The sequence below is a fragment of the Suncus etruscus genome, chromosome 4, assembly GCF_024139225.1.
Source record: "Suncus etruscus isolate mSunEtr1 chromosome 4, mSunEtr1.pri.cur, whole genome shotgun sequence".
Taxonomy (NCBI): Eukaryota; Metazoa; Chordata; class Mammalia; order Eulipotyphla; family Soricidae; genus Suncus; species Suncus etruscus.
In genome coordinates, this window is record NC_064851.1 from 71,797,119 (window position 1) to 71,817,615 (window position 20,497).

Sequence of the window (20,497 nt, forward strand, 5' to 3'; positions counted from 1 at the left end):
CTCAGCTTCTGATACTCTGTCCCAGAGCTCATCCATTTTGGTATTCACTTCGTTTACTGAGTTTTTCAGGCCTGTTAGTTGACATGTTATTTCAGTTTGGAGTTTTGTGATTTCTGTCCTCATATATTCTTGGTTCTTATTAGTGTTCTGTTCAACTCGATCCATGGTTTCTTTGAGTTCTTTGAGCATCTTCCATATTGCTTGTCTAAAGTCCTTATCTGAGAGTTTGATTAGTTGGTTGGTCATTACCTGGTCATCAGAATTGTCATCTTCATTCTCTATGTCTGATGCTGGCCTTCGTTGTTTCCCCATTGTCACACTTGTATTGTGGGTTTTTCTACGTGTTGTGGTGGTATTCATTGGCTAAATGATGTAGGCAGCCACACTCCTCTGGCTCCGCCCTTTCTGAATGGGTCAACTTGCCTCCAAGGGAGGGGAGTCCTCTATGGATGAAGCCTCACACAAGATCAAATCTTAACCCGAGCACACAGCAGAGAAGACAGTCCAGAGAGAAATGCTGGGCTTCAGTGATCCAGCACAGTTCTTAGTGTGATTTTTTTCTTCTTGTTGCGATGGTGTTTTTTCTTTAGAAAGAGTGCATGGCCGCGTAGTGAAGCGGAGCAATCGTGCTCTTCTGGAGCCTCTTTTTGGCCCACTCCCAAGAGGTTCACATGACAGGAATGTAGACAGGCACACACAGGCAGCACTCACAATTTTTCAGTCGGGCCCCACTGGGCAGGCGTAGTTTCCTAGATTTTCCCAGCCTGACATCACAAACAGGGGACCTGGCTTCCGCAAGTACTGCTTATTGCCAGTTTTTATGTTATGGAGCAGTTCCTTAGCGTTCCCGCCCTAGAATGGGCCTCTGGGAGAGCGAGTTTTCTGGAGCCTCTTTTTGGCCCACTCCCAAGAATTTCATGCGGCAGGACAGTAAGTAGACAGACACACACGGCAGCGCTCACAATTTTTCACAATCGGGCCTCACTGAGCAGGTGTAGTTTTGTAGATTTTCCCAGCCTGACGTCACAAAACCAACTATATCTTTTTCTATGAAAAATAAATTATACTGAATGTATTACTTGATATGGAATAATTATTATAAATTATGCAGTTTCATTTAGAGAATAAAATTATTATAATGGGAAAATATAACATTTTAGTGGTACAATTTAGGATTCATAGGTTTAGTTTCATTAATTAAAAATAAAATAGCTTATTTTCATATGTATGTATTCAAAGTGCCATTTTATACAAGTTATATTTGTAATCACTAGTGAGATATCCATAATTTCATACAATCAGTAAATTCTCATTTTCCAAAATGTTGTTTGGTATTTAAAAATGTATGTTTCAGCTATTGAGACAGTGCAGGGATTAAAGCATTTGCATTGTATGTGGTCAACTCCAATTTTATCCCAGTTACTCAACAGGGCTCCCTAAAGTTGTGATGAGTAATGCTTAAACACAGGACTAGCAGTGTCCAGAGCACAGTCTAAAGTGGCCAAAACAAACAAACACACACACACACACAATAAGCATTTTTATGCTTCTGAATTGTTTTTAAATTCACAGCAAATTTTGTAGACTAAAATATTTTATTCAAAAGTTATTATTTTTAGAAAAGATTCAAATAATTAAAACATATACCAATGTTAATTTATAAGATATAATAAATACAATGTTTCCTCTTCTTTACCCAAAACTATTTTATATTACCTGCTTGTTTACCTAAAAAGATGTAATTGTTTTTTTCTAGGCACACTGGGAAGGTCTCACAGGCAGAATAACATTCAACAAAACCAATGGATTACGGACAGATTTTGACTTAGATGTCATCAGCCTCAAGGAAGAAGGTCTGGAAAAGGTACTTTAATCATTTAACAATTTAATTATAATGATCTTTAAAAGTGTTTTGAGAGACCAGAAACATAACACAAGGTTTAAAGTGCGTGTTTAACATGTTGCTGATCCTGGTACTGCATATGATTCCCTAAGCATGACTAAGGATGATCCCTGAACACAGCCAGAAGCAAGCCTTGAGTATCACTGAACACATCCATTAAGTAAAAAAGAAAACTGTATTGACTGCAGAATGAATAAAAGGTCATTATGAGAATCATAAGAACAGCTTTATATATGTATAATGCTTAGTTAACTGTCAAGTGTGAAGTTATTTTCATATACATAGAAATAAAAGAAGTAAATTATATTTTGTTTTGCACCGCTTTTTTAAAAATTACAAAATGGGTACAGAGAAAACCAATAATTAAATATACATTGAATGAAGTTTAAGTCAAAATTTCAAGAAATAAAGAATTTTGGAGCACAAAAGTCTTAACAGATAAGGATGTGCAGTGCAACAATGGCAAATCTGGTTCCTGTTTGGTGTAATTTAGTACTTTCTGATAGTCCTGTTTTCTGATACATCAAAGAACAAAAATAAATATTTTTGCCATACCCATTTCCTTTGTTTTATTAATTTATGACATGGAAATAAATAGACTATATAACAAATGAATTATTATTCAGAGTTTGTAATATAGAGTCAGCAATTATTATTTACCTTTGTCAAATTCAACTGGAAGAGTTTTATACTAGAATAAAGAGTGTGCTGTACTCTTATTGGAAAATATTGACATGCTTAAACAGAGGGGAGTTGCTTTATGCCTCCAGATATGATATTCATCTTTTTACCCAGATCTCAGAGAATGCCAAAAATAGAGAATCTGCCGGTTCTTGGTCAAATCTTCACTCTTTTGATTAGATGCCTACAGCAGTCTTAGTTTTGTGATTTCTCCATGAAGGCCTATTGTCATACATGTTTATTTGTGTGTTCACATTACCAATGAAATTATGAAAGCATTCATAAGATGTGGGAAAAAATAGTTTCAAGAAAATGGTCTGAGGAAATGTTCAAATATCTTCACAGCTGATAATAAAATACATTGTTTTGTTTTTGAATTTATTTATTTTTGTTGTTTTGGGCCACACCCGTTTGATGCTCAGGGGTTACTCCTGGCTAAGTGCTCAGAAATTGCCCCTGGCTTGGGGGGACCATATAGGACACTGAGGGATCGAACCGCGATCCTTCCTTGGCTAGCACTTGCAAGGCAGACACCTTATCTGTAGCGCCACCTCACTGGCCCCGTTTTTGAATTTTTAATAAGTTGTGATAAAGGGGTCGCAGGAAAATAAATAAGATGTGATATGCCATTGGAAATGCTATAATCTCACCTAGTTCTCTGAAGATTAGCAATATATTATTAGAAAAGGACTATTCCAGATAAAACAAAAGGTATAACTAATAAGGTATAATTAATATTCTAAAATGCTAAATAATAGAAGATTCTTAGAATATAACTTCAAAAAGATAAATATTAAAGCAGGATATATAGCAGTTATAATCTTACTTAGATTTGATAATGAGTTGAGGACTACATGAATGTACATTTATTTTCATTGAAAAATGGATTAACTACAAGACAGATTGAGGTAAATAGTCATTTATATTTAAAACATTTTAATAATGCAACTACTGAAAATTCTTTAAATATAAAATTAACAATATAAATATGAAACATAATAAAATATTAAGAAACAATATTTTATAATTGAACTTTCTTATATTCCTTGTAAACACAAAACTACAATTATATCAAGGAATAAAATGTCAGTCTTTTATGATTACATTGTATTAATTATTCAAATGAATTTTTATTGTATAAGAGAATGTTTGCTTTAAGTAAAGGTGTTAATCCAAAATCATTCTTGGGCCAGAGAGCTATTAAAGTTGCTAAGATGCATGGCTTTAATGTGACAAATCTTTAGTTAATATCCAGCATCATGCAGTCCTCAAGCATCCCTGGGTACAGCCCTGGAGGGCTCATGTGTCCTAACTAGTGATCTACATAAGCCCTAGCACTGCAGGGCATTAGCAGTACTGCTTCATGTACTTTCATTGAATCATGACCCCAGTTTCCAAAATTTCCAGTTTCCCTAGTCCCCAAATTTCTGCTTAGGAGGCCCATTATAATCACCCCAAATTTCCTCAATTAAAAAACTAAACTAATTTTTTGTAGCACTTTGTAAAGTCTTTAGTAGTGAGTTGCCTCTCTTTTTTAGCTATTTTAATTGTATCATCCTGGATATGATTTTTATATTAAAAACAGATCTAGATAGGGGACAGAGTGGTGGCTCAGTGGTAGGGCGTGTTTGCCTTGCATGCTACTAACCTGGGACAAACTGTGTTTTGATCCCGCTGCGTCCCATATAGTTCCCCAAGCCAGGAGCAATTTCTGAACACATAGCCAGGAGTAACCCCTGAGCCTCACCGGGTGTGAACCTCCCCCAAAAAAGAGTCTAAATAATAGAATTTTCTGCTACAATAGAATGGTAGAATGAATCTAATAAATTCTTATTAAAACTAGTGTTGAATATTTAAATTGAAAACATATGGGTGAAATAAAATTTATTACTCAGACCATACTTGTATTTAGAGGTCAAACTATATAGGACTATAAAAATTAAGCTATAAATTTTTTCAACATTTTTTTTGTTTATTTTTTGGGAAACACCTGGCAGTGCTCAGGGATTGGTTACTCCTGTCTCTACAATTAGAATCTCTCCTGGCAGGCTCGGGGAACCATATGGAATGTCAGAATTCAAACTACTGTCCTTTTGCATGCAAGGCAAAAGCCCTACCTCCATGCCATCTCTCCAGCTCCTGTTGCAGCATATTTTTATAGTATAATTAGGTTTAAGTTTTACTTTCTTATAGAAAAATATTTAATTGAAAAGTAGTTATAAAATCATTTCCTATGAATATTTATGTCAATTTCTGCAATATACATATATAAATAATAGCAATTAATATGACCCATGTTTAAAAAATTTATATAAGTTAAATTTGTTATATTTCCCTTTCAAATGAAAATTTATTTCAATATTAACTTATTTTTATTACAAATTAATTTCATTGATACTAGTAAAGAAACTAGGGTCAACAATTCAGTACTTCAAAGCACTTTTTAATGAAAATTAAATTTTATTTTTTATATGAACAAATGTGAAATATTGCCTTCCATTTTTAGAGATATATATTACCATTTTCTGAAAAAGTTTTAAAGTGTATTTTGAAGTATTTTTTGTGGAGAATATTTTTAACAAAAAAATGTCATAAATTCTATAGATATCTTTTGTGATTATCTTTCTTGTCTGTAGAATACTGTACTCACTTATTTCCTATTATAAAGGTGTATGAATAGAATTTATAGTATTGAAATATACCAAAGTATAAAAATATAACCTCGATAGTTGAGTATTTTTTCTTTAATAAATTTCTAAATGCCTGATACACAGTAGTTTTATTCTCTTCTTTTTGTTGGCATTTGCTATGTAGTGCCTATTCCCTATAGTAACAGAGACACAAATTTCTCTGAAAAACAGATTTCATTTACCTCCTTGGAGGAAAACAATACTAATGGTTATGTTGACTACTAATATTTAAGCCAGTGAGTATATATTGTTCGATTCTTGAAGTACAAAAAAAAAAAACAAAACTCAGTCATAATTGAAGCCTCCTGTTTTTAGAAGATGTTACCAATTAATTTATTTATGCTTTGAATTGATCTGACAGGTCTTATTCATTTGGGTAGTTGCAGTTATTATTTTGATAGTATTAACTTTATGAGTGAGAAAATAACTAATAAAACTTTATATGAATGGTATTGAAAATAAACAAACCAAAATCAAACGCTTAGGTATAGAGAACACATTGATTGCTTTTAGAGTCTTTATTTAACCCTCTAAGAGAATAATTACATGCTAATTTAAATAAAATAACTTTTTTAAGTTGACTTGATTTAGAATAGAATATGCAGAATTACAATTCTGTATAATACTATCAACAAATGCTACCTTAAAATCTTATACATTACTTTTTTTAACAATTTGTCTTGCTTTGTTATTTTTTATAATAATTTTTATTTTGACCAAAGTGGATTAAAAACCTTTCACAGTAATATTTTCGGTACATAGTGACATTTAATCAGGGACATTCCCACCACCAATATTGTCCTCCCTCCACCCCTGTTCCCACATGCATCCCATATCTCCCTCCTTTGCCCCCTGGGGTTCTAGTATAAGTGGTCCCCTCTGTGTCTAGCTTGCTGTAGATTGGGTATCAATGCTGTTGTCATTGGCTTTGGATTTGGTGTTTAAGTATGATCATTTTTTTTATTTCTACTCCATGTTCATATGACTGTTTGATCTTGGTACCCTCCATTATTTCCCCCTCAACTTGTGAGATGGAACAGAAAGAAATAAAATGGGGCAAACATCAAACAAGCAAAAACGGGAAAAGTCCAATCTAGAGGCTATAAATTTCAACTTAAGAGAAGATAGGGAAAAGAAAGAAAAACATAACAATACAAAAAAAAATCAAACAAAAAATCTGAAAAGGGGCCAGAGAAATAGCATGGAGGTAAAGTGTTTGCCTTGCAAGCAGAAGGACGGTGGTTCAAATCTTGGCATCCCATATGGTCTCCCGAGCCTGCCAAGAGCGATTTCTGAACATAGAGCCAGGAGTCACCCCTGAGCACTGCTGGATGTGATCCAAACAAACAAACAAAAAACAAAAAATCCAAAAAGCAACTCAATAAAGACAACAACCACACAATTACCACGGTCCCAAAATAAAAACAAAGCACAAAAAAAAAAAAATCCACAAACAACAGCAATAACAAAACCAAAAAAATTAATTTCTGCTGCTTCTTTTTTTTTTTTTTTTTTTGCATAGGCACAGCAAATGTTGTGGAGATTAGAAATGAAATTCCCTTGGCCTAAGAGATGCAGGGTTTGTCCACCCTTGCTATTTTCTATGCCATATACTGTTATGTTCAGGACTTACTCCAGGCTCTGTGCTAAAGGATCCCTCTTGGATTTAAACAGGAAATCATAGTGGCATTATGAGTTGAAGTGGAGTTGGCCACATGCTAGGCAAGTGCCATCTATACATTATGTATACACATACCAGACTTGTGTTCTAGCTAGAAACTTTACCTTCCACCCAGATTTATTTTTAACATAGCAGATATATGAGTTTTCAAAATGACCATAAAGATGTTCTCTGAAGAATTGTTATATGTTATTTGCTCAGGACCAATGCTTGTCTGATGTTAACTAAAAACAGTTATAATCAGAGGTCTATATTCGTATACATTGTTTATAATGGGAAGTTATTATCTTTACCTCATCTTACAAAAATCAATAGATATTTTGTTAGAAAATGCCAGTATAAAAATATAAATTAAAAATTCTTTTATGCCAACACTTTTATATAGAGATATAGATTTATACTTAGGTTTAGAGCTCAGAGGACATGTCATATGATGGCTGGTGATCAAACTGGGTTGTTTGCATGCAAGGCAAATTTCCTACCCTCTAAAATATAATTATAGTCACTGAAGTATTTGTTTTGATTCTACTTGAGAAAGTTTTTGTTATACTAGTAAAACATATTTTTACTACTCTAAATTCTACAGACAATAAGAACATGTTTTCCTAAGTATTCTTGTAATCAACAGAGCTAATATAGAGCATTAGAACATACTATAACATAATAAATAAAATTGGTTATGCAATGACATAAACAAAAGGAAGGAGTAGAAACATTTTTTAATACAAGTAGTAGTATGGGTTGTATAACAAATATTTTTTGTTTGTTTGTTTGTTTTGTTTTTCGGACACACTTGGTGATGCTCAGGGGTTACTCCTGACTATGCACTTAGAAATTGCTCCTGGTTTGGGGGACCATATGAAATGCTGGACGATCAAACCGCGATCCATCCTAGTCTAGCACCAGCAAGGCAGACAGACACCTTACGCCCTGCGCCACCACTCCAGCCCCATATTTTTTAGATAATATCTAAGCACAATGATTACAAACATGTTTGTAGTTGGGTTTCAGTCTATAAAAAGAATATACCCCCCTTCACCAGTGCAGCACTCCCAACATCAATGTCCCCAACTCCCTCCTCCTCCAAACCCTGACTGCATTTGCTTTTCTCACTCATTAACATTGTCATGATAGTTGTTAGTGTAGTTATTTCTCTAACTGCACTCACCACTCTTTGTGGTAAGTCTCATTTCGTGAGGCTATCCTTCCAGCCCACACCTCTATTGTCTCTGGATATTATTAAAATAATGTCTTCTATTTTTCTTAAATCCCACAGACTATTTTGTGTCTATCTCTCTCCTTCTGACTAATTCACTCAACATGATAGTTTTTATGTCCGTCCATGTATAGGAAAATTTCATGACTTCATTTCTCCTGATGGCTACATAATATTACATTGTGTAATATGTACCATGTTTTGGGTTTGTTGTTGTTGTTGTTGTTTTTTCATTCATCTGAAAGGCATCTAGGTTGTTTTCAGATTCTGGCTATTTAAAATAGCACTGCAATGAATTTAGGCATACATAAGGCATTATTATATGCAAAATGGAGCAAAGAAAGTCTCTTCAAAATGTGGTGTTGGGACAACTGGTCAGCCACATGGAAAAAAGCAAACTTTATGCACAAAGGTTAAATCCAAATGGATTTTGTCCTTGAAATCAGACCCAAAATCATAAGGTATATAGGACAAGTAGGTAAAACACTCTATGGCACTGAGTCTAAAGGCATCTTCAAGGAGGAAACATTACTCTTCAAACAAAAGAAAGGAAGGGTAAACAGATGGGACTAAAGCTGAGAAGCTTCTGCATCTAAAAGAAAATAGTGACTAACATACAAAGGCCATCCACAGAATGGAAGAAAATATTCACCTAATACCATCAGATAAGAGGCTATATTGGAATGTATACAAGATACTGAGAGAACTTAACAGAAAAAAAAATTTTACCCCATCAAAAAGTGGGGAGAAAAAATGAACAAACACTTCCTCAAAGAAAGAAGAAATACGAATGGCCAAAAGGCACAGGAAAAAATGCTCCACATCACTATTCATCAGGGAGATGCAAATCAAAACAGCAATGAGTTATCACCTCACACCACAGAGACTGACATACATTACAAAGAATAAGAACAATCATGGTGGGGATGTGGAGAGAAAGGAACTATTATTCACTGCTAGTGGGAAAGCCATCTAGTCCAGCCTTTATAAAAAACAATATGGCGATTTCTCATAAAACTGTAAATTAAGCTATCATATGATCCAGCATAAATACTCCTAGGGATATATTATAGGAACACAGCAAAGTATTTTTACAGAGAAAATAATGAAAGATAAAGACAAATATAACATAAATAATTACTGAGAACTTAATTTCAAATCAATGTGAAACATAATTTTTCTATAGGAGTCATATATATAAACCAGGGAATATAGCAAACAAAGCTATATAGGATGTTAACATTCAAAAAAATACAAAAAAACATATTTATAACTTTTCAAATATTCATTTTAAAACTTAAAATTTATAATACTAAAAACCTAATATATAGAAAATATATAAAAATGGAACTTCTATAAGTTAAATATAGAGAGCTTAAGAAAATATAGAAAATAAAATCATATGCATATTTAAAATTAAATATAAGGTATGTATTTCATAATGATTGAATAAATTAGTGGCTAAAATATTTTGGAATATAACCTTAGTTTCCATAAGGTTGTAACTCATCTTTTCATCTATTCACTAATTCACTAGTCTTTGTTTTTTGTTTGTTTGTTTGTTTTTCTTTTGGGGTTACATCCGGCAGCACTCAGGGGCTACTCCTGGCTTTATGCTCAGAAATCGCTCCTGGCAGGCTCAGGGTACCATATGGGATGCCAGGATTCGAACCACCATTCTTCTGCATGCAAGACAAATGCCTTACATCCATGCTATCTCTCCGGCCCCTAAGTCATTGTTTTTAAATTGTAATTCAAAGTGATGAATATTTTTCCTTAGTTTACTTAGAGTCAAACAGAGATAAATAAATAGAAATTAAATGTACCTTTAATTAAAAGAAAGGTAGCATTTTTGTTTCTTTTTTCTTTTTTTTTTCTTGGTTTTTGGGTCACATGAGGCAGCCCTCATGGGTTACTCCTGTGCTCAGAAATCACTCCTGGCAGGCTCTGGGAACCAAATGTAATACCGGGATTCGAACCACCATCCTTCTGCTTGCAAGGCAAATGCCTTACCTGCATGCTACCTCTTCGGCCCCAGTATTGTAGTTTCTGAGATAAACAAGAGTACACATTTTCTTCTTCAAATTCAACTAAAATATTCATCACAGTTATCATATAAAATCTCTAGTTTTATGAATGTGCCCTGTACTTAAAGTTCTGATAGGCGAATGAGTGAGTCTCTACTCACATGGATTTTCATTTAACTAGATAGAGTTAAAAATAAATCAAAACTCAATGCCACACAAGTGGAGAGGGACTACATCAGTTTTTTGTTTTGTTTTGTTTTGTTTTGTTTTTGTCTATTGCTACAAAGATGCTGAATCTTGTTTTCTTTCCCAAGCTATAAAGCTCTGCCAAATATAATAGATAAAGTACTAAGAGGAAAACTATTGCACATAGACACATAACTATTATAGAGATATGACACCATAAACCACCCAGAAGACATAGATATAAGATAAGATCTACCAACATAACTGGAGAAATGCATTACCCTCGCAATGTAAATGAAATATAGAGCTCAATGAATTTTGTGACTCCTTTTAAAGACCATATATGTCTTGTGACTTCTTAGACTTCCTATATATTAGATGGGTCTAATATTCTAATTATTAAATTACATTAAATACTATTGTTTATTTTAATATAGCTTTATTATAAATAGTATATATTACTTATTATAAATTAATAAGTCTATTTAATAGTATTACTTTAAAAATATGTAATGATCCCCATACAGGCCACCAAAAAAATAAAAAAATGTAATGAATAATATTTATTTATTACTAATTAATTTCGAGTTTAAACAGTATGTACTGAATATTTGCTATTTATGTTTATAAATGCAAAGTCAAGTATGTAAAACTTACTTTATTTAATTTCAAAAATAAATAGATACATGCTGAAATCAGCTTTTCCAATAAATTAAATATTATTTTCAATTTAAAATTAACAAAAAAGAAAAAATAGACCATGTTTTATCTTCAGATTAAATTAAATAAATTATTAATAATTGTTTTATCTCAGATTAAATAAAATAAAATTATAATAATGATTGATGAATAGTTAAAAACTGAATTTTTGACATGTTATCTTGATTTCTATGATTCAGTATTGTCTTATAATTTAACTGAAAAGTTTAAGCAAATGTTGGTAATAGCTTTAGGTTTAAAAATTTACATTATTTATTACCATAAAGTAAATGGCCAATGAAATATCCAGGAGTAGAAAAATAGTTAAAAATAGAACAGCATTATAAAAATCTGGAAAAGATAAGAATAAAAATGAGTTGAGGGACAAAGTAATTGTACATGGATTCTGTCTTATTTATCTTATTGTTCTGTGGCTGAAATTTCAAAGTTAAGATATCAGCAAGGGGACTTCTGAGAATTATGTTATGGGTGATTGTCCTTCCACTGTAACTTTACCTTGTCCTCTTTCTTTGCATCCTTGTTCTCATAATTAAAAATAAAAAAATTTAAAAAAAAGAATAAAAATAAGATTCAAAAAAGAAAGACAGCATTAAAAATATTCAATAATGAGCTTCTCATATAGAAACCTACAAATAGTAGAAAGTTATATATTAAATAGTTATGTTAGAATGTTTATATTGACAATGGTTGAAAGTAAAATGAGAATAATTTTTATCAAATACTGAAGAATTAGGTGAAAATTAACTAAATAAAAAGAACTATTTTATATAATAAAACAAAGTTTATAGAAATAAAGATACTAGCTAAAAATTATAATTCAAAATTATTTAAAGAGATGATTAAACTAAACAGTGACTTGTTAGTAAGTTATAGTAATTTCAGAATTTTTTCTGACCCTATTTTCGGAATTCAATATAGAGAAATAAGTATAATAAGTTTAGGATCATGATTTTATGTACATTATCTTTAAAATTCCTACTTCTAGAAATGGTTTTAAATAATATGATGCAAAAATGGATACTTATAAATCACCCCTTACAAAAGCTTTACTTAAATAATGATAGTTAAATCACAGTATGTTAAAATGATGTTCAATTTGTATTGTCAATACATTATTAATTTGACTTATTTATTTTACTATTAATGTTCTGATGGTTTTTTAGCTCGTCATTACTTTGTTTTATGTTTTATGATGTTTAGATTGCATACTTACTTTATGATATTTGACCTTAGTGTAACCAAAATATCTTAGAGATAAAAAGCTTCTACCTGTAATAATCATTTTAAACTTAGATAATGTATTCTGATGGTCAGGTCATAAATTCTCAGTTCCTACATTTCATACTCATTAAACATAGCTATGGAATACAGACAGACCTTTAGGAGCCACATTTAAAATATATTTAGATCGGGTATTTTGTATCTGTCTGCACTATCAAAAGAAAATGTGGAGTTGGGCATACTCTAAAAACTTGGGATGTAGTGAGAATAAAAGTTTCTTCACACCACCATAGTAAATTATTTAAGGTATTTTATGTAAAGGAATAAAAACAACCAAATTAACTTTAAGATAAAGTTTTACTTATGAGTTAAAATTTTAAAGTGATTTTGCTTAGTATTTAATAATTGTTGTGGTCTACCTAAATATGCTAACTAGAGTCTAGCAACCATAACCACATAAAATTAAGCATTAATCTCTTTATATTTTATATTTAATAATTTTCCTTTTGACATTTTTATTTGAAGTTTTCCTGGAACCTCTTAAGGTATTTATCTTATGGTCATAAAGTTTATTCAAGGGAAAAGACATTTGTCTTGCACTGATCCAGATTTGTCTTGGACAAAATTCCATCCTCAGCTTAGTCTCTTCAGCACTACCAGGAGTGAATTTTAGAGAAAACAGAGTTACCAAACTCAAATAGCAGAATAGTGTTTGACACATATCAGACTCCAAGGGTTTGAACTTATTACAACATAGTCTTACAGATTAGGTACTCTACACACTGCCCCCATTTTTACTCTTGACTAAAAGTGTTCATTTATCTATTTATATATGAGGAAACCGAGACATAGATATTTAGTATGTCCAGATCAACTGTTGTTAAGTGCTAGTTTTGTAGTGATTAAGCAGGTGAAATTGTATTGTAATTTCTGTTTCTTTGAGTATTGCAAAAAATCAAAAATAAAAACCAAACGAACCTGTAAAGTTGTATTTTTAAGAGCCAGAAAAGTAATATTAGGTTTGATTTTTCTCTGCTAGAGTTTGTTCAGAATACCATTCAATGCCTCCTGTAAATTTTTCCTTTACCTATTAATTTACCCTGGAATCCATTGCAGGTTTTGCTTTCTATCTGTTAGCTTTATCTATAAATTGTTGAATTCAATCTTTGTTATTAGAAAACAAGGGTTTCATTACCATAAATGATATGTGCTTTTAATGAGTTTCTGGTCAACTATTAAGGTATCATCCAGTTAGTTTATCTTGGTAAATTAAAGTTTGAGTGAGAAGCTCCCCCTTTTGACTGCTGAAGTGTAGTGGATCATTTTGTTTTTTAATGTCACACTTCAATGGACACACTTCACAAAGCAGTGAATCATCCTTCAAACAAGCAGCCTTTACTTGAAAGACAGCAGATAATGCAACAGAGGTGAATAATGAGTGTTAGCAGTCTTAACTTTCTCTTGCAGTAACTCTCCCAGGTGTCTGATGAACAATTTACAAAGTACATATGCTATTTTATAGATTGGAACTTGGGATCCAGCCAGTGGCCTGAATATGACAGAAAGCCAGAAAGGAAAACCAGCGAACATTACAGATTCTTTATCCAACCGTTCTTTGATTGTGACTACCATTTTGGTAAGTACTTGGCTTTTTAAAAATCATTTTAGATAAATGTAAATAAACATAACCATGCATAGAAAAGGCCACTCACTAAACTGGAAAAACAGAGAACAGAATGTAATGTACTGACAGTTATTTAATATCTCTGAGTAAACAGATGACTCAATTTAAAATGTTAGTCACATTTTATTTTGTCAGTCTTGAATGATGCAATTTATCTTACTATTTGGGCTGCTCATAGTGACAAAAATACAACTTCATATATTACTGTGAATCTATACTTTTTCACAGGCTAGTTACTTAAATAATTGTCAATATTAGGATTTTGAAAATGTACACATATATTTATATGAAAACTGTTAAATCATCTCCTACAAATTATTTCAGAAGGAATGGCAACCATTTATCACTGTTTTATTATAATTATATTTCAACTTTGCTTTCAATGTAAACAATGAGAATAGTTGGGTTTTTATCATGGAAAGTCATTTTCTCTAATCATCTTAATAAAATCCAATGACAACTACATTTTTAAAGCTAAAAAATTTTTCACTACCAAAATTTTTTTATTTTAATTTTTACTATTAAGCTAGAGTTTTACTGTTTTGTTATTATATTGCAATTAAAGCAAAGTAATGTTTATTATGCCTACAATATGATTTGAAAATGCAAAATTTTGTTTACGGTTAAAAAAGTAGCTCTTCTAACTTAGTATTTTCTACCTTTAGAACAAACTTAACAATAATACTTTTTGTTTTAAAAATTTTTTATTTAAGCCCCATGATAACCAGCATGATTGTGGTTGGGTTTCAGTCATGAACAGAACACTCCCCTTCACCAGTGCAACATTTCCACCGCCAATGCCCACACCTGCCCTCCTTCCAACCCCTGCACGTATTCAAGACCGGCATTCTACTTCTCTCACTGATTAAGATTGTCATGTTAGTTGTTAATTTATTTCCCTAACTGCAGTTCTTGTGAACTTCATATTGTGAGTCAGTCCTACTGGTCCTCAACTGTATTCTTAATTTTACTTAAAACCCATAGATGGGTGAGACTATTCTGTGTCTATCTCCCTCTGTCTTATTTCACTCAGCATAATAGAATCCGTGTAAATCCATGTATAGAAAGTGTTCATGACTTCATCTCTCCTGAAGACTACAAAATATTCCATTTTGTATATGTACCACAGTTACTTTATCATTCATCTGTTGTTGAAGGGCATCTTGGTTGTTTCCAGAGTCTGGCTATTGTAAGCGGTGCTGCAATGAATAAAGGTATGAGGAAGGGAGTTTTCAATTATATTTTTTGTGTTCCTAGGATATATCCCTAGGAGTTGTAGAGCTGGATCATATGGGAGCTCAATTTCCAGCTTCCTGAGGAATATTCATATTTTTTTCCATAAGGGATAAATTAGACAGCATTCCCACCAGCAGTGAATAAGAGTTCCTTTCCACATCCCCACCAGCACTGATAGTTCTTGTTCTTTGCTTTGTATGCCAGTCTCTGTGTCATAAGATGGTACCTCATAATTGTTATGATTAGTGATGTGGAGCATTTTTTCATGTGCCTTTTGGCCATTTCTATTTCTTCTTTGACAAAGTGTTTGTTCATTTCTTCTGCCCATTTATTGATGGGGTTAAATGTGTTTTTTTTTTTTTTGTTAAGTTCTGTCAGTAGTTTGTATATTTTTGATATTCACCCCTTGTCTGAGGGGTATTGGGTAAATAGTTTCTCACATTTAGTGGGTGGCTTTTGTATCCTAGGCACTATTTTCTTTGAGGTGCAGAAGCTTCTCAGCTTAATATAGTCCCATCTGTTTATCTCTACTTCCACTTGTTTGGAGAGTGCTGTTTCCTCCTTGAAGATGCCTTTAGTTTTAATGTCATGGAATGTTTTACCCTGTGTTGTTCTATATACCTTATGGTTTCAGGACTGATATCAAGGACTTTGATCAAATTTGATTTTACCCTTGTGCATGGTGTTATATGGAATCTGAATTCATTTTTTTGCAAGTGGCTAACCAGTTGTGCCAACTCTACTTGTTAAATAGGCTTTCCTTGATCAATTTTGAATTTTTTGCTCCCAGATCAGTGGAATAGACTGAATATTCAGAGAATGTTCCCTAGATATACTATCAACTAATCTTTGATAAAGGGGCAAGAAAACAATTCTTATGTCTTCTCAGAGAATCATATTTGGAACAAATTATCATATACTTTTAGCCTTCTGTTATTTTCAAACTTATTTCTGGTGACAGATCAAACTAGGAAAAGCCTAGTTATATAGGCTTTATATATATATCTATATCTATATATCTAGATATATAGATATATAGATATAGATATATATATATATATCTTGGTTTTTTGGTCACACCTGGCAGCGCTCAGGGGTCACTCCTAGCTCTATGCTCAGAAATCGCTCCTGGCAGGCTTGGAGGACCATATGGGATGCCAGGATTCGAACCACCATCCTTCTGCATGCAAGGCAAATGCCCTACCCTCTCTCTCTCTGGCCCCAATACCTTTATATTGTTGGTAACTACAAAAGATGTTCAATATCTAGGCCTGCCATAATAAAAAAAAACTTTGATGAAAGACTTGATAACAAAACAAGCCTGTACTCTTAAAAGACAAATGGAAGCTCATGAGATTGCTTATAATCACTTTTATCTGAGAACTTCATTGATGACTTACTTTGGTGCATCATCTTTAAATATCCTATGTTTTCTCTAACAAAATGTTATGTTTTAAAATTTTCTTTCTTGGGGCCGGAAAGACAGCATGGATGTAATGCATTTGTCTTGCATGCAAAAAGTCAGTGGTTCGAATACCGGCATCCCATTTGGTCCCTGGAGGCTGCCAGGAGCAATTTCTGAACATAGAGTCAGGAGTAACCCCTGAGCATTGCTGGGTGTGACCCAAAAACTAAAAAATTTTTTTTCTTTCTTTTAAATGTAAAGTTTATCCTTATAAGTGCTTCAATCTTTTTTTTTAGGTAGAATGTTCTCATAAAACATTATATTTTCTATATCTGAAAATATGTTGTTTAATTCATTGCCTCTTATTTGGTCATTACAAAAATTTGTATAACTACATCTCCTTTCAATAAGCCCATTCCTATTATAATTTTATAATTTTTTGTTTCTCTTATTGGAATAGTAATAGTAATCCATTTAGCAAATTAAGAAAATCCAAACATTTGACTTGAATACTCAAAGCTAATAACAGTCTTAATTTCTACCAACTTTCCATCCTCATTTTCCTCTAATCCTTTTTATTATAATTTCTATTTTGAACACAGAGGCTTATATATTGTTGACAATAATATTTTAGGTACATATTAACATAATATCAGGGGGATTTCCATCACCGAATTATCTTCCCTACACTTCTGTTCCCATCCTACCTCCCATATCCTCCTCCCTCACCCCTGGGGCTGCTGGAATACATGGTCCTTTCTGAGCCTAGCTTACTAATTAGTGGTCCTACACCTGTTTTGGTCTTAGTACCTCCCTTGTTTCCTCCTCTAATTGGGAGGCAGTACTAGATACTTCAAGTTATGTGGTTTTGTTTGAAGAAAGAAAAATAATAAACTGGGTAAAAATCAAACACACCAAAAATGGGCAGAGTCCTTCTAGAGGCTCTCATCATGGGTTTGAGAGATAAAAGGGAGAAAGAAGGTGAAACACCCCAACAGTACACAAAGAAGTGTTGAATAAAATATCCCTTGAGCACTCCAACAATAAAGATAAGCACCGCATAAAAGCAATGGTCTTGAGATAAAAAGCATGGCAGAGCACCTATAGAAAGAAAAGAACAGAAGAAAAAAATAAAAAAAATCAATAAAAATGGAGACAACAACTTCAATAACCATACCAAAACGAAGAAATTGACAAACCTAGATAGAAAAAAAAATTGTTTTGTGCTTTTATTTTTCCCTCCTGCACAAGCACAGTAAATATTGGGGTCATTTGGAAAGAAATTCCCTTGGCCTAAGAAATGCAGGATTTTTCCATCCTTGGAGTATATCGTCCTGGGATTAACTATGGACTATGTTTAGGTTCATTTAATCTTCCCTTGGTGCTTTCGTAGTGTTTGGAAGATTTCTGCTCTGTCCGGGGTGATAAAATAAAATCTGGTTTCTAGATATCTCCATATCTGCACAGGTCAAGGGGTGGAACTTATGATGAAGCCTTTCTTTTAGAAGATCTCTTCCCTCAGTGTCATTTTAATCTGTCTTCTGTGGTTGGTGATCTTGGTCTTTCGCTGATCCTAGGATGGAGCCTAGGATAGTGTCTTTTCTTATGTTTCCAGAAGACCCAATCTGTTGCAATTGTCTCAGACGGACCCTTGGAACTGGAGATCATGGTTGTAGTGCAGGTCATAGCTCAAACCCTATACTAGGACTTTTTTATTGGTCACAGGATACATACAGTCAGGTCATGGTTCTATCAGCCAGTCATCTGTAAAACATGATCTTGGCTTTTGGAGAGACCAAAGGGTGATAAGTCTTCTGATTTTGTCTTATCGTCAGCTGGAGGGGTAGGATAACCTGCTTTTAGGTCAATTTGTTCCCATTTTCCTCGGTGTCAGGATATCATATTAGAGCTGGAAATTGTTGGTGTCCGAGCAGTATTAAGGAGGCTCCGGATGGAATTTGTTTCCTGTAGCTATCGTGAAGAACTGTGTCATTTCTATGTCTGGGATCCAGGTTTCAAGCCTGGATGGATGGTGTCTAATCACCTGGGGTCTAAGTTGGGTCCACGTGACATATTTTCAAGGAAAATATATAGGAAATGTATTGTAAAGAAGTATGAGTTCTTATTCCTAGTAGATAAGAGCTTGTTTTTATACGTAAGATCCCCCCCCCCTTTTCTTTGGTTTTTGGGCCACACCTGGCGATGGTCAGGGGTTACTCCTGGCTGTCTGCTCAGAAATAGCTCCTGGCAGGCACGGAGGACCATATGGGACACTGGGATTCGAACCAACCACCTTTGGTCCTGGATCGGCTACTTGCAAGGCAAATGCTGCTGTGCTATCTCTCCGGGCCCTAAGATTTCCCCTTTTTTTAGTGTGTGTTTGCAGTGAGAAATGATGCTACATTATATTGCTGGTGCATTTGGGGTGGAAAAAGAAGAAAACAGATAAAAAAAATGGATAAAAAAGATAAAAATAGAAATAAAAATATATGTGCTCACAAATATATATAAAAGGAACAAATATTTTTAAAAATGAAGTAACAAAGTAATTAAAAGAAGAAAGTGATGCTATAAACTATCTTACATTTGGGAAAAAGCAGGTACAGGACTTATACTTATGATGGAAGTATAGGTTTCCCCATTGTCTTTTGAGATTTTCTTGTGGTGTGTGGGTTCCCGGGCGCCTTTACATCACACACTGAACTTTTTGAGGTTGGCAAAAGTTTTGTGGCAGGGAGGTCTTGGGAAGAGTTCTTGCTTTGGGGATACTTTTAGAGCTGAGTCTAGTTTCAAGTAACAGTCCACACTAGGTGGAGTTGGTAAGGAGGGCCACGCAGCTTGAGTCAGCAGGGGAGTTGGTTGCCTTTTCTTGCCAGGGATGAGATGTGGGTTTAACTGGGTGTCTCTTCGGTTGGGTGCTGGGTACTTGTTCATCGGGGTAGGAGGTCAGTCTTGATGCCAAATAGATTGAGAACGAGGGTGAAAAGTTTAATAAGGTGAGAAATCTGGATGGGATTGAGGAGTGAAGAGATAGTCGGATTTCCAAACAGGGGAAAGGGGAAAGTATATGGAAGGGTCAGGAAGGAAGAAAAGAAAAAGTGCATTATAAAGTAAAAGAGAAGAAGAAAGAAAGAAAAAAAGAAAAAAGAAAGTAGTGAGAAGAGAAGAGGAAAGGGCAAGAGAATGCTAGTTTGCTTGAATGTGTTCAATGAGTAGGTTCTGTAGAATGAATCTATAGGTCACAGTTGCTACTTCGGTGTTCTGGCTGGTCACGTGTTTCAAGTCCTAAAAGAAGGTATAACCTAGAGATAAAGTGTATGTTAAAGAGTTTTCTTGGGGCATTCTCGTAGTGCAAGCTGGGTATGGTATCTCGTGTGACTGGACCCTGAAGTGCGATCTTAGTTTGTCAACCCTTTGTATCCAAGAACACCTGTGGACAGAAAAGCTGAGAGGTTATTTTAAATATAGTAAGAATAAGGCACTAACACATATTGTTATGAGATGTTTCCGTTGTAGTCAGTGATTTCCCATGGTACTCTTTACCTGTAATCCTGTATAAGATCCCTAAGGGATTATTATGGGCCTTTGTAATAGAAGGCTAATTACATACCTATTCTCTCTATGCTGCTGTTTCTGCTGTTACTGGTTTCTTTGTGGTATAATGTGTAGTCAAGAGTTTGTGTTGTTCTTCTTTCATGTGTTTTGGGCACTGCTCCCCAGTGTATGTTGACTGTTACTGTGTTTGGAGTTTCTAACCTGTTAAACCCTGTTATTTGATTGTTGAGTATTAGTTGTATATAAGGTGTATATTCTAGGTGCTTCAGAATAGTGCTGTCATTCTGTGTTT

At 33.6% G+C, this 20,497-nt stretch overlaps 1 protein-coding gene across 2 annotated transcripts in view; it reads left to right on the forward strand.

The window, feature by feature from the left end:
- The window catches only part of GRIK2 (glutamate ionotropic receptor kainate type subunit 2), a 691,383-nt gene that overhangs the window by 428,337 nt on the left and 242,549 nt on the right, over positions 1-20,497 (forward strand). For both annotated transcript variants that reach the window (XM_049771324.1, XM_049771325.1), the window contains exons 8-9: positions 1,757-1,864; positions 13,848-13,961. In XM_049771324.1, the coding sequence (XP_049627281.1) occupies positions 1,757-1,864; positions 13,848-13,961 (222 nt within the window). The remainder of the gene's footprint in view (positions 1-1,756; positions 1,865-13,847; positions 13,962-20,497) is intronic.